Genomic DNA, 18,061 nt, shown 5'->3' on the forward strand with positions numbered 1-18,061 from the left:
ATACAAAACCAGCAGTGCAGATCACCCATTTTTTTTTTCACCAATTGTGGAGTCAGACTCTTTATTCGTGACCCGATAGGGCTGAACGCAGGACCGGGCTGACCCCTTGTGTATTAGAGAAATGCTAAGGAATAGGAGGTATCTGATCGGGCTACCCATACATATTGGACAAACCTCAGCAGAAATTGCCAATTTGGGCCAAAAAAAGTGAAAATTTTCCACTTCCTTTACCGAAATAACATATACAGTGGGGCAAAAAAGTATTTAGTCAGTCAGCAATAGTGCAAGTTCCACCACTTAAAAAGATGAGAGGCGTCTGTAATTTACATCATAGGTAGACCTCAACTATGGGAGACAAACTGAGAAAAAAAAATCCAGAAAATCACATTGTCTGTTTTTTTTTTCATTTTATTTGCATATTATGGTGGAAAATAAGTATTTGGTCAGAAACAAGCAATCAAGATTTCTGGCTCTCACAGACCTGTAACTTCTTCTTTAAGAGTCTCCTCTTTCCTCCACTCATTACCTGTAATAATGGCACCTGTTTAAACTTGTTATCAGTATAAAAAGACACCTGTGCACACCCTCAAACAGTCTGACTCCAAACTCCACTATGGAGAAGACCAAAGAGCTGTCAAAGGACACCAGAAACAAAATTGTAGCCCTGCACCAGGCTGGGAAGACTGAATCTGCAATAGCCAACCAGCTTGGAGTGAAGAAATCAACTGTGGGAGCAATAATTAGAAAATGGAAGACATACAAGACCACTGATAATCTCCCTCGATCTGGTGCTCCACGCAAAATCCCACCCCGTGGGGTCAGAATGATCACAAGAACGGTGAGCAAAAATCCCAGAACCACGCGGGGGGACCTAGTGAATGAACTGCAGAGAGCTGGGACCAATGTAACAAGGCCTACCATAAGTAACACACTACGCCACCATGGACTCAGATCCTGCAGTGCCAGACGTGTCCCACTGCTTAAGCCTGTACATGTCCGGGCCCATCTGAAGTTTGCTAGAGAGCATTTGGATGATCCAGAGGAGTTTTGGGAGAATGTCCTATGGTCTGACGAAACCAAACTGGAACTGTTTGGTAGAAACACAACTTGTCGTGTTTGGAGGAAAAAGAATACTGAGTTGCATCCATCAAACACCATACCTACTGTAAAGCATGGTGGTGGAAACATCATGCTTTGGGGCTGTTTCTCTGCAAAGGGGCCAGGATGACTGATCCGGGTACATGAAAGAATGAATGGGGCCATGTATCGTGAGATTTTGAGTGCAAACCTCCTTCCATCAGCAAGGGCATTGATGATGAAACGTGGCTGGGTCTTTCAACATGACAATGATCCAAAGCACACCGCCAGGGCAACGAAGGAGTGGCTTCGTAAGAAGCATTTCAAGGTCCTGGAGTGGCCTAGCCAGTCTCCAGATCTCAACCCTATAGAAAGCCTTTGGAGGGAGTTGAAAGTCCGTGTTGCCAAGCGAAAAGCCAAAAACATCACTGCTCTAGAGGAGATCTGCATGGAGGAATGGGCCAACATACCAACAACAGTGTGTGGCAACCTTGTGAAGACTTACAGAAAACGTTTGACCTCTGTCATTGCCAACAAAGGATATATCACAAAGTATTGAGATGAAATTTTCTTTCTGACCAAATACTTATTTTCCACCATAATATGCAAATAAAATGAAAAAAAAACAGACAATGTGATTTTCTGGATTTTTTTTTCTCAGTTTGTCTCCCATAGGTGAGGTCTACCTATGATGTAAATTACAGACGCCTCTCATCTTTTTAAGTGGTGGAACTTGCACTATTGCTGACTGACTAAATACTTTTTTGCCCCACTGTACATGGCGCGATGAGTCTATTATTAAGAGCTTTTTCCACTTTTGATCTAATGCTTTACATTTTTTAAACCACTTCCTTGATGAGTTTAGTCTGGCATGTTGATGGTCAGATCGTTGGTATGGATGAGGGGCGGAGGTGCTGGTGGCAGGCCATGACCTGTCCACTTTTCTGACTACGTTACTGGAGACAGGATTACAAGTGACAGAGGCGTTGACCTAATATGAGAAGGGAAACAGACCGGGGTCATCAAATATCACAAGGGCTGATGTAAGGTTCTTGTTGTAAAGCCGTATAATGTCAATCATCTGAAGCGCAGACTTTGAGAAGTTATAATGATTATTTTTACTAAAACACGTTACATTGAGAGGGCGGCCATAAATATTTTGTCGGGTACCTTCGGCACTCTCATATCGATGGTGACCACAAAGGGGGCTGATGAGATTTCAACCCAACTTATCCGATTATTCTTCCCAAGGTAAGCAGATACATGTTCAACTACCAATTGTCACGACTGCAGACCCAGACGCGGCCCAGCAGGCGCCTCCATTGCCGATGGCGAGGGGCGGGCATCCCCCGGGGATGCAATATGGGCCCTCTATACCACAGAGGGGGACCCGGGCCTACCCGAACTAGGGAAGGGCAGCGACCGGGATACTGTGGTAGCTGAGCATGTGGACAAGGACACGAAAGACTTGATGACACCGCACAACTTCAGGTATAAATAAAGTAAAGTTTACTTAAAGTAAAGTCACAGTACATAGACAAAACCAGGACACACGAGGTCATCAGGACACACAAGGTCATCAGGGTCACCCACAGGACATCAAAGTCACCGGCAGACATCAGATGGGAGTCGTTTGGTTCCGGACATCCAATACGACTTACAGGCACCACTGCAGTCATCCAGCTCCAGGCAGCGGTCATCAGGTTCCAGACTGCGGTCGTCAGGCTCCGGGCATCAGACCTAGGAAGGAACTCAAGCGTGATGGTACTAACACCGCAGGATTGCTGGGCCTGCATGGAGCTAGCACCGCATGGTAGTCAGAGCACAGCATAGTAGATGCTCAGCAGGAACACCGGTTACAAGAGTCTCAGAGTCACTGGGTGCGGGGCTCCAAACACAGAGGGATTCCAAGAACATAACACAGCAGACAGTTCAGACATAATCAGGTAAGGAATAGGTACAGGATCAAGGATTCAAGCCTGGATTTGGCGTCACGCCGACAATCAAATACAAACAGAACGGCGTGACACCAATAAGTTGTTCCATGGTTTCAAGATTTCCTGTTGCCTCTAGAGTAAATGGATCGTATGCAGATTTAGGAAATCAGGTGCCAAATCTATATCAAGTCCAACCCGTGTACTCCCTGATCATGTCTTCAGATTAGTTGGACGGTGCTACTCTACATCCTATATCCGAAGTTTCCAGTGGTTGCAAAACCATAAAGCTAGACTATGACATTGAGATCCCAGTGTTGGATTGTGCCAAGATTCCAAGAGATCGGATGGGAATCTTTATTCGAAGCCTTCCGGTCCCTTCATCAGTTTGTGTTTTCTCCTGATGAAGAAGTCTATGATTTCGAAACGTGTGACTTTGAACCCTATTGCTCTCTTTCGTTCCCCAGTTTTTTCTGCACAGTATTACGCAGTGACATCTCATCTAATACAGTGTCACCTTGCCAATGTTATTCCCAACATTCCATCACTGGTTACAATTTGCCCACGACTCACTTGCCATAGACTTCAATACAAGTCGCATCCGATTTGGATGTTTTTTTTTTCCCCCTGGCAAAATTGCAATTCTAAAAGAATTGCGTGACGGCACAAATGTTTTGGGTCTCGTGACTTTATCTGGGATCTTCTGTCGCATACAACATGTTGTCGTTTAGCCTCCAGACTAGTTGCAGGCTGTCAGGGCATGCTGGGAGTTATGGTTTTGCCACCACTGGAGGCTGAAGACCACCGGTGGACGGTATAGAGTCAATGTTGAAGGACAGAAGCTGTGTTCTCCTTCTTGGCTCATATTGCACCGAGATACTTCCTGTCCTGAATTTATCTGGTTGTAATGCTGGCAAATCAGTGGTCCAAAAAAAAAAAAAAAAAAGAGATTACAGTATGTGAAGAACAGGAGGAGCTTCCTCCAGTGACACACACATATACTCTCACAGTCCCATATACTATACAGCAGCTGCTGATGTCATCAGGAATCACTGTGCTGAAATCTAACACCACCAGGCAGGATTCTCCTGCAGTCACAGACAATCTGCACAGAACACAGAAGGAGCTGCAGTTGTTCTGCTGGCCCAAAGAGCTCTGCAACTTGTCCCTAACTTGGAGCCCCAGGCGCAGGACCAGGTGCAATGTGCCACTGATGGGTGCCAGTCCCTGGATCTTGCAAGCCATGCCAAGGTGTGGATGTGCCTGCAAACACCTGAATCTCCCACTTGGCTTCTGATTTCGACTAGATCTCAGCTGTGTGGACAAATGCAGACAAATGCATTTAGGAGCTCAAAGGACAAGGAGTGGATACATCTCTCCCATAGCAAAAACGTAAGTGACCGGTGGGAGGGCATGGGTGCAGTGATTGGGATGCCAGGCAGTGCTTGTTCATAGAACAGACTGCACACCCCTCTACGCTGCCGCAGTCATTGGCTGCTACGTAGAGTGCAAGCCTTTGGGTGTCAGTCCGCGTAGAGAACATTTACACCCCTTCGGTAGCTTTGACTCGCTTGTTAAAGTGCTAAATGTCTTGTTCGACTCTGAATTGCAAGCCTTGGAGGCTAGAACAGTTCCTTGTATCGCTGCCATCATCTTCTTTATGAGAAGTTTGGTCATTGTTTGCTTTATTGTTAAATATGTAGCACCAACATATTCCACAGCACTGTATAGAAATCTCCCTCCCCAGCGGAGCTTCCAAAAAACCCACCTCTTTGAGAAGACCACCCCTTATCTACACTCATTTTCAGTCCCACCATAATTACCCGTATTCTTTGAGAAGACCACCCCTTATCTGGACTCATTTTCAGTCCCGCCATAAGTACCCATCTTCTTTCAGAAGACCACCCCTTATCTAGACTCATTTTTAGCCCCACCATAAGTACCCATCTTCTTTGAGAAGACCACCCCTTATCTAGACTCATTTTTAGCCCCACCATAAGTACCCATCTTTGAGAAGACCACCCCTTATCTACACTCATTTTCAGTCCCACCATAATTACCCGTATTCTTTGAGAAGACCACCCCTTATCTAGACTCATTTTCAGTCCCACCATAATTACCCATCTTCTTTGAGAAGACCACCCCTTATCTAGACTCATTTTCAGTCCCACCATAATTACCCATCTTCTTTGAGAAGACCACCCCTTATCTAGACTCATTTTCAGTCCCGTCGTAAGTACCCATCTTCTTTCAGAAGACCACCCCTTATCTAGACTCATTTTTAGCCCCACCATAAGTACCCATCTTCTTTGAGAAGACCACCCCTTATCTAGACTCATTTTTAGCCCCACCATAAGTACCCATCTTCTTTGAGAAGACCACCCCTTATCTACACTCATTTTCAGTCCCACCATAATTACCCGTATTCTTTGAGAAGACCACCCCTTATCTAGACTCATTTTCAGTCCCACCATAATTACCCATCTTCTTTGAGAAGACCACCCCTTATCTAGACTCATTTTCAGTCCCACCATAATTACCCATCTTCTTTCAGAAGACCACCCCTTATCTAGACTCATTTTCAGCCCCACCATAATTAACCATCTTCTTTGAGAAGAACACCCCTTATCTAGACTCATTTTCAGTCCCGCCATAATTACCCATCTTCTTTCAGAAGATCACCCCCTCACAAAGACCGATTTTTAATGGGTGCTTGTCTCCAAGTCATGTTTCGAGGTTTTTTTCAGGTTATTAGTCATGTTTGCTATGTCTAGTGCTTCCCCTGGAACTGGGCCAGCCTGCAATCTTTTCGAGAACCCTCCTACCGGATCAGGTTGTCCCAGCCGGGGCTGGAAGCGCAGCCGCACTGAATCGTAAAGCGTTGTTCGACTCTTATGAATTGCTATGACGGCTCAATGAACCGTGGCTGTCCATTCTGACGGCTCGTGTCGAGAAGGCGATGGAGTAAATACATCACGTGCGGCAACTTGTCACTTTGCGCCGGCTTCTTAAATAGAACAAATATCTTATATAGATGACAGGAGATGAATGTGTTTGTATAGCGGCCTGGGCACATAGTGTAAGAAACTGTCAGCTACATGACAGAGTCAATACATCCCCCCTCGCCCCCTGAGGGCTGCGCTGGAGTGGAAAGTACGTATGAAAATAGAGGGGTATGAAACCATTCTGGGGCCAAAAATGGAATCCACGACCCGGGACAGAGCACCGCGTAAAAGCTATTTCCAGGGGATGTCACTGACAGCCATTCTTAGCCGGTCTATTTGTGACAGGAATGACACTAGCTGGAGGTCTAGCGGGCTGAGAGCCCCCATGTGTTAGCAGTTTGGGAGACGCCATCCTTCACATATTTGTATGAACTTGTTGTGAGAGGAACTCGGGCTGCAGTCACTGAGGGCTTCTCAGATCCTAAATGTATAACCAGGAGTCACATTACACAGGCTCGCCACATGCACGGGGGATACTGGCGGCCTACTGATAAACAGCGGGCAGATTTTTGGGATGTTCGCAAGATTTTCGTGTCGGTATAAATAAGGGCCTGTGCGCACTTTGCGTCAGAGTGAGGGTTTTTTTACTGACGTAACCAAATGTTACACGGATTGCAACATGCCATTTTTTCTATATATTTTTGCCCTATTTTTTAGGATTTTATTGCATTTTCCCATTTTTTTAGGGCAAAAAAAATGGACAAAATTGCACTCCAAAATCTATTTTTTGCAGAATTTTTAAAGGGTCTATGCCTCAATGGTTTGGTTTTTAGCGGTAATATAAAGATATGTCCACACTATGCCTTTAGTCCGCTGGCGTAAGCCGCTTCAGGGAAACGCAAGTGGTCTTTCCTGAAACTGCTCCGCCATCGGCGCGTTTTCTTCCCAATGAATGAGCATGTCACTTTTTTAACCGCTTGACGGTTTCTGATCCCGTCCGATTTTTTCATGCGAGTGCTATCCATGATTTTCCCAGATATCTCTTGTACTTGTATTCTATGGTGCCACTCGCATGCCCGTGACTATTCATGGACCGAGAGGTCCAAGCAAATTTGCAGAGAGATGTCCTATTTTGAGCCGAGGGTCGGATCAAAATCGGCAATGCAGGTCAATGGGTCCTTTTAAAAAATAGGACTGCACTTGGATGACAGTCCGATTGTCATGCACTGTCAGAATGGAGACGGTGGAGTCTTTTTTATTTTCATTTCTCCATGTACGAGAAAATCGTATTAAACGCTGAACAAACTCTGATCAGAATTATTGGTCCGTTTTTCTTGTACATGGAAAAATGAATTTGAATGATGCCTAAAGCTGTGACATAAGACAGAACAAACATGTGCACAGCAATGCCGTTTTTACATTGCTGTTCACAACGTTCATTTATTGCGACGCATTTCCAGACGAAATCCACATGAAAAAGACATTGTGCCCACGTACCCTAAGTGGAAATGTAACAGTACTGGTTCTCATAGTTCACTATTAGTTTTCTGAGTAGTTTTATGGAGAGGATCTGCTCCAAAATCCTCCTCAAAAACTCTTTGGAAACTCACCGTATTAATTTCCATAGGAAATCTAGTTTACAGTTCATATGAGAAGTTTTCTGACCTTCTTTTTTCTGAAGAGGTTTTAAAAAAAATGCCTGGTGGAGAAAAAAATGTGCGGGTCACTTCTTTGAACCGCATAGTGATGGAATTCACTCCAAACTAGACACTGTCCAATTAAAAAGGCTGCAAAAAAAATATTCCAAAAACAATTCAATAACTCTTCAGGAAAAGAAAAATTAATCCAAAATCTCTCCAAAAGAGAAGCGTTTCCTGAATCAACTTCTGCTTGAAAAATTCATGGTTTTTGAGCCCCTCAAAGACTCGTTATATACAGCCATGATGCAACAACCGCATACACGGGTCCGTATACAGCTGGAATATTGGAGACCCCTTCCTGTGACTCCAAGGAACCAATGCATGTGTTATGGACCCCGATGTGCAGACGTACATGGGTCAGGAAACGTGCCTGCCTAGCCAGTCTACCATGGAGTGTTGCTAGTGGAAATGTTCTGTTCGGGTAGCGGCAGCAGTGTCGGACTGGGGTGCCAAAGGCCCACCAATAACCAACTCCAGGCCCCAACTTTTCAGCTACATGCAAAAGAACTGGATAGATTGTTAAATGAGTAAGATTTTCCTTTGTCTGTAGAAAGTACATTGTGCCAAGTACTGCTCAGTCTTGCAGAGCGGCCCACCGGAGGATTCTCCTGTACTCCTGTGGGCCAGTCCTAGCCTGAGCGGCAGTGATCCGATGTGGGTGTTGGAATCTGTTTGGCAGCGGGATATAGATCACAGGGTGTCAATAAGTGATCTGTGGTTTGTAGTGTTGCTGAAAAGGAAGTTATCTGCACTTCTATTTCCACTGGGAAAGGTTGAGTGATATCCTGCAATAGAAAGATCATGTGTCATAAAGGTGATCTGCCTTGTGGTTAGTATTCTGGGCATTTCTTTAATGTTTCTGTTCCTAAAAATCACCTCTTTCAGATGAAACACATTCCAGATTCCTGTTTGTGCTGCTCTCTGGATGCTCCTTGGCGTGTGCAATGATGCAGGCACTGATACAAAGCTGTAAATAACCTTTTCACGTCAGGCAATTAAAATTGTGGATCTTCAAGTTTTTACCCCAACACCTTTGTTCTTTTTTTTCTGTGATTTATTGCTCTTCAGTTTGGTTAAAACCAATAATAATGAACGTTGTGGATAAAGCGCCAACATATTCTGCGGCGTTGTACAATCATGAGCTCCAAATATCAATATATTCGATAAAAAGGCAATGGAATTAAAGGGGTATTTCCATTTCATAAAGCTATGCTGACACGCTATAGTCAAATAGTCAATGAAGGTACGACCTCTGGTATCCCCAATCCTGAGAATGAAGGGAATGCAGCTCTGGTGCAGATCGGTGTCTTCTATTCTCCGTACCCTGACGATTCAATCACCTGCCTGCAGCTGGCACCCTTTACTTGAATGGGGCTGAACAGGAGTTGGGTTGGCAGAGTGCAGAAGAAAAACAGTCACAATAAAAGACTTCTTTAAGGAACGATCGTTGATGAGTTTCTATACTTTAAAAAAACTTTTGACGTGTCAGAAGTCTTGTGGTAAGACGTCAACCAAAGGGCCGAGCGCTTCTCTAATCGGAAAAGATCCTACGGCCCCAAATCATAAAGACCTGCATTTTTCACACTGGTCTTGTTGAGTGAGCAGGGTGGAGTGCGAGGCACCAGATTCATTAAGAGGAGCATCTGACAAGTGGCGAGTGCCCCTATGCACCACGCCAGAAAGCTGACTTAACGGGCAATTTGATGAGTGGGAGTTGCCATGTTCCGTCATGTCCCCATCTGGCCCCAGCTTCACCCATGTTGTCGGAGCTGAGAGAAAGTGGCGTGAACCTGCCAAAAGTTGCAAATCTTTTGCGCATCCTTGCGACTTTTATAAAGTTTTAAAACAGTTTTCCGGCATAAAACCTTTGGTAAACCGAAGAATATGAGTCCATCTTCAGCTACATCCATCTAAATTAGAAGACCAATACTCAGCTGAACACTTCTGCCCCTTTGTTTCAGTGATCAATGGGGGGTCTCAGAACTTGGACCCCACTAATAAAAAACTTCTGACATGTCAAAAGTTTTATAAAAGTGCAGATACTATTAAAGAGACATTGGGACCCCACATCCTCTCTATTCCGAGAGTGGAAAGGGACTGACATGACCTTGTATTTTATTTGTTTTACCTGTATTTAGTTGATTTTCATGATCTTTTGTATTTTGTATCGCATTGATATTGTATACACGACCTTATATTTCATGATCAACCTCACATTTGAATGGGTTGCCGGAGAAGATGGAGACTATACAATACCTTGCTGGGAAAAATGGATGATCAACAAGGGTTAAGGAAGCCAGAGCTGGTGCAGTCAGCTGATCGTCAGGGTGACTTCATTTTAAATTGATCATCTTGGTGGGATAATTCCCTTAAGGCCATGTTCACACATTCAGTATTTGGTCAGTATTTTACATCAGTATTTAGAAGCCGAAACCAGGAGTGGAACACTCAGAGGAAAAGTATAATAGAAACACGTCACCACTTCTGCATTTCTCACCCACTCCTGGTTTTGGCTTCCAAATACTGATGTAACATACTGACCAAATACTGAACAAGTTCTAAGGGTTGGGGTATCTATTCAGAACCCACATTCTATAGAAACTTCATTGCCTGATTAGTCCATTACCAAAAGAGTCAATGAAGTTTGCATATTTTTGCAGTTTGTCCTGGTTGCAGATTTCCCATGTTCTTCAACCAGCTGCATCAGTTCCTGTGCACATTAGGGCTCAGGTTGTAATTTCCATGTCTCTCGGCTTCTCCAAGATGGAAGTTGCTGGCATTTGCTAATGAACGTCCCCCATCACCTTCATAGCCGTAGGACGGCTGCAGGTTACACCTGTGCAGACTCTTTTAGAATAGGTCATAAAGCGTAGATCAGCGATGAGGCTGCTGTCTTTTGTAATTCACATTCACTACCATAAGTCCCGGACATTACTGATTAATACTGGTCCCAGTGACGTTGCTGCGCCAATAGCGGCTAATCTTGAGAAGAGATGTATTTGGCAGCACATATCAGAGCAAGATGACAGCTCCGAATTTAGTGGCGTGCACAGCAGGCAGCTGTCTTGGGTACCGAGCAAGTGGGAACAACCGCAGAAGTGCAAAAAAAAAAAAAAAGTTGCATTCCCCTAAATGTCACAAAAGTTGTGCCAAGAAATGCCAGTGTACATTTGTGCAGAAACTTTTGCAACCTTTTTAAAAATGTGATGGTGCAGGAAGAGCCCAGCCGGGTACATCATCTGACTCGACTCGTCTTTGAAGCATCGGAACGTTTTGGTGCCCATTGTCCTGACAGCATCAGTCTAATGACAGGTTCCCTTTAAAAAAAAAAAAAAAAAAAAAAAAAAGCACAAATTAAAAGTAGAATAAGATGCAAATGAAAGATGGACAAAAAAAACCCCCAAAAACTAGACAAAAAAAACATCATAATAAATGGGACCAAGTGTTGCTTTATTCAGGACTCTGACCCCATTACTAAAGAGAAGGAACATTCCTGCAGATACACACCGTAAGTCAGGACCACACATCATGTGGATACTAAACATCAGGCATATAGTGCAAACACTCTGCACCTTTCATAATTCTCATTTCTCTATGAACAATGTTTTCCTTGATCTGCCTTCCCTAACACGAGGTTCCCTCCTTTTTGCATTTATTTTCCGTCCTGTGCACGCAGAGAGAATACATATATATTGTTATTCCGTTTTTTATAAGGGGAGATGACTATATCCTATATATTGTGTAATTCACAATAACATAAAAGCCGTGCAGTGATTGGCAAATGTTTCAATTGTTGAAGTGTAGTTCCCTCTTGCAACCTGTGAGAGGCACTGCAGTCATTGCTATTTAAAGAGGATCTGTCTGGTTTAGTAATGATTGGGCATATTTACTTAGAACTCTGCACTGTCTAATGTTCGTCTGTTATTAATCCTGGAAAGGAATAACTAAAGCTGGGATCTGCCTTTCCCTCATTGACCGGGCATGTCCTTACACGCTCTGACACTTTGCAATAAGTGATGACTGTAAAATGGCAAAAATAGAGAAAGCTATTTGCTTTGAAAAACCCAGTACATCCTTAAGTTATTTAGACAGCTTATTGATTTCAAGGGCAGCTATGCAATGCTCCATCTTACCCAAGTATACTCCTTAAAGGGGTTGTCCAGCATCACTTCCACATGAGAGCTAAGTGGCGCCAATAAAGTTGTGACCCCGATCGGCAGGACTGATGAATGATACCTGCCAATTGTGAACGTGTCTCAGCAAGTATGTGGGGTCTTAATGTCACCGTCAGTGCTAAACTCCACCGCTGACCCCTTTAAATGAGGTCCAATTATATAGACACCCTGTTGTGTCGCTATCATCAGAAGGAACCTGCTAATGGTAGTTCACTTAAAGAGGTTTTACAGGACTTTAAAATAACAGATCGGACCCCCTTTCCTAGTCAGTTCCAGCTGTTATGTCCTGGATCATTCTGTGCGGGCCAATAAAGGAGAACTGAATCCAAAATAGCTTCAAATGCTTCATGTCAGAGATTGCTGCCCTGCAGGCGGATGGGTTGGGTCGCATAGGCCTCGGCGACACCTGTCTAAGTTTTGGAAGTTTTATTGTGACATGCCAAAGACTTAAGTACAGGTCTGCGTGGTTGCTCGTACATTATTAAATGCTCATCCACATATAGAAGAAACATCTCTGCCGGCTTACATAGGACTGACGCTTCTTATCTTTATAGCGGATGGAGATCTTTTCTTAGTGATACAGATAAATCCCCTGCAGACAGCTTAATGTAAAAGTTCTGGTTGTCTTCAGCCTCCACTTGAAGGAAGCAGACCTCAATAGTATACAGTTATGTCCTATGCTCCTTTTAAGGGAACCCATCATCACATTTTTAATCATTTTTTTGCATACTGAAGTAGTGGCATGACTGCGTTGTCCATTATTCTGCAAGAAAAATTATACCTTTTTTATAGCAATCCGATGTGCCAATCATGAGAAATCTAGGATAGAAACAATATGCAAATGAGGCTGAAAGTCTACTCGGGGCGTGTTCATGCACCTAGAAGAAGCCATTCAAGTGCATTGATACTCCTCCACTGCACTTCCACCCTGATTTGCATATAGCTTCTACACTAGATTTCTCATGACAGGTACATAAAAAATGCATCTTTTTTTTTTATTGTATACAAGTGTCTAAACAGCCTTTGTAAGAACATTCTTAAAAGTTTCTTGTTTTTTTGTCTGCTGTATCTGTTAGGAAAAGCTCCCAATATATATATATATATATATATATATATATCTTCCCAGCCCTCCACCTTCAAAACCAACTTCTCCACCATTACAGAAGATCGACTCTCCACTCTACTCTCAAGATCACATCTCACCACCTGTGCACTCGACCCGATCCCATCCCACTTCATCCCAAACCTCACCACAGTCTTCATCCCAACCCTAACCCATCTCTTCAACCTATCACTAACAACTGGTGTTTTCCCCTCAAGCTTTAAACATGCCTCCATCACACCTATCCTCAAAAAGCCCTCTCTTGACCCATCCTCTGCATCTAGCTATCGCCCTATATCACTTCTCCCATACGCCTCCAAGCTACTGGAACAACACGTCTACCTTGAACTGTCCTCCCATCTCTCTTCTTGCTCCCTCTTCGACCGCTTACAATCTGGCTTCCGGTCACACCACTCCACTGAAACTGCCCTTACTAAGGTCACCAATGACCTCTTAACTGCCAAGAGCAAGCGACACTACTCTGTCCTCCTCCTCCTGGACCTGTCGGCTGCCTTTGACACAGTGGACCATTCCCTATTATTACAGACCCTCTCATCCCTCGGCATCACAGACTTGGCCCTCTCCTGGATCTCATCATACCTAACAGACCGGACATTCAGCGTCTCCCACTCACACACCACCTCCTCACCTCGCCCCCTATCTGTCGGAGTCCCACAAGGTTCAGTCCTAGGGCCCCTGCTGTTCTCTATTTACACCTTTGGCCTGGGACAGCTTATAGAATCTCATGGCTTTCAGTATCATCTCTACGCTGATGACACACAGATCTACATCTCTGGACCAGATATCACCTCCCTACTAACCAGAATCCCTCAATGTCTGTCCACTATTTCATCCTTCTTCTCCACTAGGTATCTGAAACTCAACATGGACAAAACAGAATTCATCATCTTTCCCCCATCTCACGTGACCCCCCCTACGAACCTATCAATTACAGTAAATGACTGCCCACTCTCCCCAGTCCCACAAGCTCGCTGCCTCGGAGTAATCCTTGATGCTGATCTCTCCTTCAAACCACATATCCAAACCCTTTCCACTTCCTGCCGACTTCAACTCAAAAATATTTCACGCATCCGTTCATTCCTCACCCAAGAATCTGCAAAAACCCTAGTCCATGCCCTCATCATCTCTCGCCTTGACTACTGCAACCTCATGCTCTGCGGCCTCCCCTCAAACACTCTCGCACCCCTCCAATCTATTCTAAACTCTGCTGCCCGACTAATCCACCTGTCCCCCCGCTATTCCCCAGCTTCTCCCCTCTGTCAATCCCTTCACTGGCTCCCAATTGCCCAGAGACTCCATTACAAAACCCTAACCATGACATACAAAGCCATCCACAACTTGTCTCCTCCATACATCTGTGACCTCGTCTCCCGGTACTTTCCTGCACGCAACCTCCGATCCTCACAAGATCTCCTTCTCTACTCCCCTCTTATCTCCTCTTCCCACAATCGCATACAAGATTTCTCTCGCGCATCACCCCTACTCTGGAACTCTCTACCACAACATATCAGACTCTCACCTACCATCGAAACCTTCAAAAAGAGCCTGAAGACCCACCTCTTCCGACAAGCCTATAACCTGCAGTAACCACCGATCGACCAAACCGCTGCACGACCAGCTCTACCCTCGCCTACTGTATTATCACCCATCCCTTGAAGATTGTGAGCCCTCGCGGGCAGGGTCCTCTCTCCTCCTGTACCAGTTATGACTTGTATTGTTTAAGATTATTGTACTTGTTTTTATGTATACCCCCCTCACATGTAAAGCGCCATGGAATAAATGGCGCTATAACAATAAATAATAATAATAATAATATATATATATATATATATATATTTATATATATATTGTAGGGTGGCAGCTGGACAGGTCTTGCACAGGAGGTAATTATCGCTCAGGTGGTTTGCCTCGGTTATGTAGAACCCGAAGAAGCAGGCACCAGCATGTATGGTGCTGAGAGGTGTTTTTTAATGGGTCTGGATTTTTGGGTCCAGGTTTTAGGAACGGCCAAAGAGCTGGGTGGGACTTGCCGTTCCCTTACCTCCAGTTCCAGGGCCTGGTACATGCTGTAAAAGGCAGTTCACCTGTCTCATTTCGTGCTGGGAGTCGAGGTGGAAACACCTCTGGTGTACCGATCAGGTGTGCAAGTGACTGCCAAGGTCCTGCGAAGCCCATTTCCATTTATATGGACTGTTTTGTTTATTTTGTGTTATGTCGGACAGGTTTATGGACTAAAACAAATCTAGCTCGTCTATGACCAAGAGACTTTCGTGCCTACCGCTGCCAAAGAGTGGAATCCCTATATATATAATTTGTTATTCAGGGGCTTTAATGATATATAGCAGTGGCATCCATCCCCCATAAAGTAATTTGATATCCATTTAAAGGATATATCCTGGAAATCTCATTAAAAGCTCATGATGTATACATGTGATGGTTGGATTCCATGCTGTCACCCATAGACTACCATGTTAAAATATGGGTGAATATGTTTTTACTGAACTGTTGGGATGAACACTTAAGTTTTCCTCACTTATAGATCCTCTTTTTATCCTGGCATACACACTAAACATATGTAAGAAAAAAAAAAAAAGGTGAAATGAATGGGGCCTTATAAATTGAATATAATAATAAAACAGTATACAATGAGCTCCGCCTAGTGGGGGCGAATGAAATTGTATCATTGAAAGAGAACCTGTCACCAGTAAATTCTTGCACTACCTGTCATATAACAATTGAAAATAATGTTTTGCTAGAACTCTGTATTTTGCCATTTCTCCTAGAAATTTATGAATACATTGACAACTGTTACTAGTTGGGGGCGTATATTTCTACACACTCTCGTAGGGTGCTATGTAGGAAGGTACGGACTGGGACTGAAATTCAACTCTGGCATTTAAAATCACACAGGCCCATGCTATTCACGCCCCCATGCACCAGATGAAATATATTACTAATATTACCATGGATGGAGGAAAGCAAGATTTACTACAAGACTAATACTATTAATGATTCCCTTGGCCTGCTGGGATAAGTGATAGATCTTTGGTGACTTTGTGCTCCGTCACAACTCTTAACAGTATGGGTGTCTTGAGAACATCAATTCTGTTAACAATGTAGCAGCCAAAGCAGCCCATGACCAGACAGGCCCTTCTGGCATTTGCCAGAATTGCCAAATGGCCAGTCCGGCCCTGTATGTAGGGATGGGGAAAGGTAACATTCATTTGTCAATTTATTCAGAAATCCCAAGGAGGAGTAAAAGAGTGAGAGCACAACAGAGAACCCTAAGGGTATGTTCACACGTGGTGTTTTTGCTGCATGTTTTACACAGCTTATTTGGTATATATGGGTGGGCGAAAATGCAAATAAAAATCCCATGTATTGTACACAGCATTTTTTCTGTCACCACAAAAAATGGTGCAAATACAGAACGTGTGAACACTCCTTAAGAATAAATGCCTTAGAATTATTAGGACTTAGCAGTATTTATTAATACAGACATCTGAGGATCGGTGATAAGTCTTTTTCCATTTTTCTTTGCTGGGATACAGAGCTTTGCAGCGGAAAAATTAAGCTCCGGCTACTGTCAAAATATATTAAAATTTCATTAGAACAGAATGTTAGACCGAAAAACCAAAAATATGCTAAAATGTTGACATTTTGCTAAAACAATGAAAGCAATAAGACACGACAGAAACAATCCTGAGAATTTAAAGGGATTACATGGACAACCCATTCTGAATTCCTATGTTTCCTCCCTGTAAAATATTAACACCTACTCTCCCGGGGATTGTGTGATATTGTTATGTCATGCAATCCCTGAGGCCAATCAGCACTGGCTTCCTTTTCTCCACCTTCGGACAAATCAAGACAGCTCGAGGAAGCCAGAGCTGCAGTTGACTTCCCACATCCTCCAGATGTCAATTACTCCAGGAAAGTGATTTGTCCAAAGGTGGAGAGTGTGAAGCCAGTGCTGATTGGCCTCAGGGATCGCATGGCATAAAAATATCTCAATCCCCGGGAGAGGTAGTGCTGACACCGCTTGGACTGGAAGTGAATTTTTTAAGTGTTATTATTGTATTGGGGGGGAACATAGAGATTCAGAATGGGTGTTACAAAAATAAAAACAGGGTTAGCCATCCTCTATAGACTAAGAGATAACCTGCTGATTGCAAGGACCCCCAGCAATCCTGAGATTGGGGCTTTAGCACAGCTGCTGCTCCAGTCTATGAGACTGCTGACTACTGCTACTCCCATAGACAATGAACGGAGTGGGAGGCCACGCATGCGCAGCTTTGCTCCATTCAGGACGAGGCTGCAGAACCCTGTTCTTGGACTTCTAAATCCCCGATATTGGTGGTCACAGTATAACTTATATTTTGGGGGGGTGGGGGGTGGAATGAGTCTTTAATTATAACCAAAATAGCCCAGAGAGGATATCTTAGCATTGCTATGACCTTGAAGTTATTTTTCCTGATTTTCATGGTCATTATCTCTGATAATTTGGGAAATCTGATCTTCCACAATGTGTGTGAATGTCATTAGAACCACTTCTCCTCCTGAGGCTTCTGGTCCTATAATTAATAATATCCCTTATTTTGTCTTCTGGTGGTAGTTTATACAAGGCTGTATTTCCTGTATTGGTTTAGCACATGGGCGCACTCCACTTCGCGGTATGTTATGCACTGTGTGGCGGTTCAACATTAGTTCTGCATTCCCACTAAGTGCAGGACAAATGCTCTTAGGTATATCTGGTAATGCACTCTGATCCGCCATTGATACAACCCTGTCTGAGAACAGCCGATCTGTCTGACTGTAAATCAGTCGCACCTTTGATCTCGCTCATCTTCTGACCAGTCGCTGGCGTGTTTACGTCATACACTCCATATTTTATATGTTCATGGCCTTTGTGTATTACCGTCAGTCTTACTTGCTTGGAATGTTTTTTTTCCAGTATGCCGAGTTTTACGTTCATTGTCGCATATGTTTCCTTTCAGTTGCAGCCACTTCTATATACAATGATGATACAGTTCTGACTCACGGTTACAATATATTGTACCATAATAAATTAGGAGGGTCCTATTAATATAGAGGTCCTGCACGGCAC

General features: G+C 43.8%; 1 protein-coding gene across 2 annotated transcripts in view; it reads left to right on the forward strand.

Annotated features, from left to right (window-relative positions):
• The first annotated feature begins 4,095 nt into the window (after positions 1-4,095).
• COL24A1 (collagen type XXIV alpha 1 chain) overlaps positions 4,096-18,061 on the forward strand; it is a 310,883-nt gene continuing 296,917 nt past the window's right edge. Inside the window, exon 1 of one of the 2 annotated variants that reach the window (XR_012220101.1) lies at positions 4,096-4,403. Coding sequence is in view for 1 of the 2 variants with exons in the window: in XM_073544400.1 (XP_073400501.1) it covers positions 4,348-4,403 (56 nt within the window). In the remaining variant the exon portion in view is untranslated. The remainder of the gene's footprint in view (positions 4,404-18,061) is intronic. The other variant, XM_073544400.1, reaches the window with a different exon arrangement.

Source organism: Dendrobates tinctorius, unplaced genomic scaffold (assembly GCF_039654945.1).
Source record: "Dendrobates tinctorius isolate UK_male_01 unplaced genomic scaffold, ASM3965494v1 ptg000138l, whole genome shotgun sequence".
Taxonomy (NCBI): Eukaryota; Metazoa; Chordata; class Amphibia; order Anura; family Dendrobatidae; genus Dendrobates; species Dendrobates tinctorius.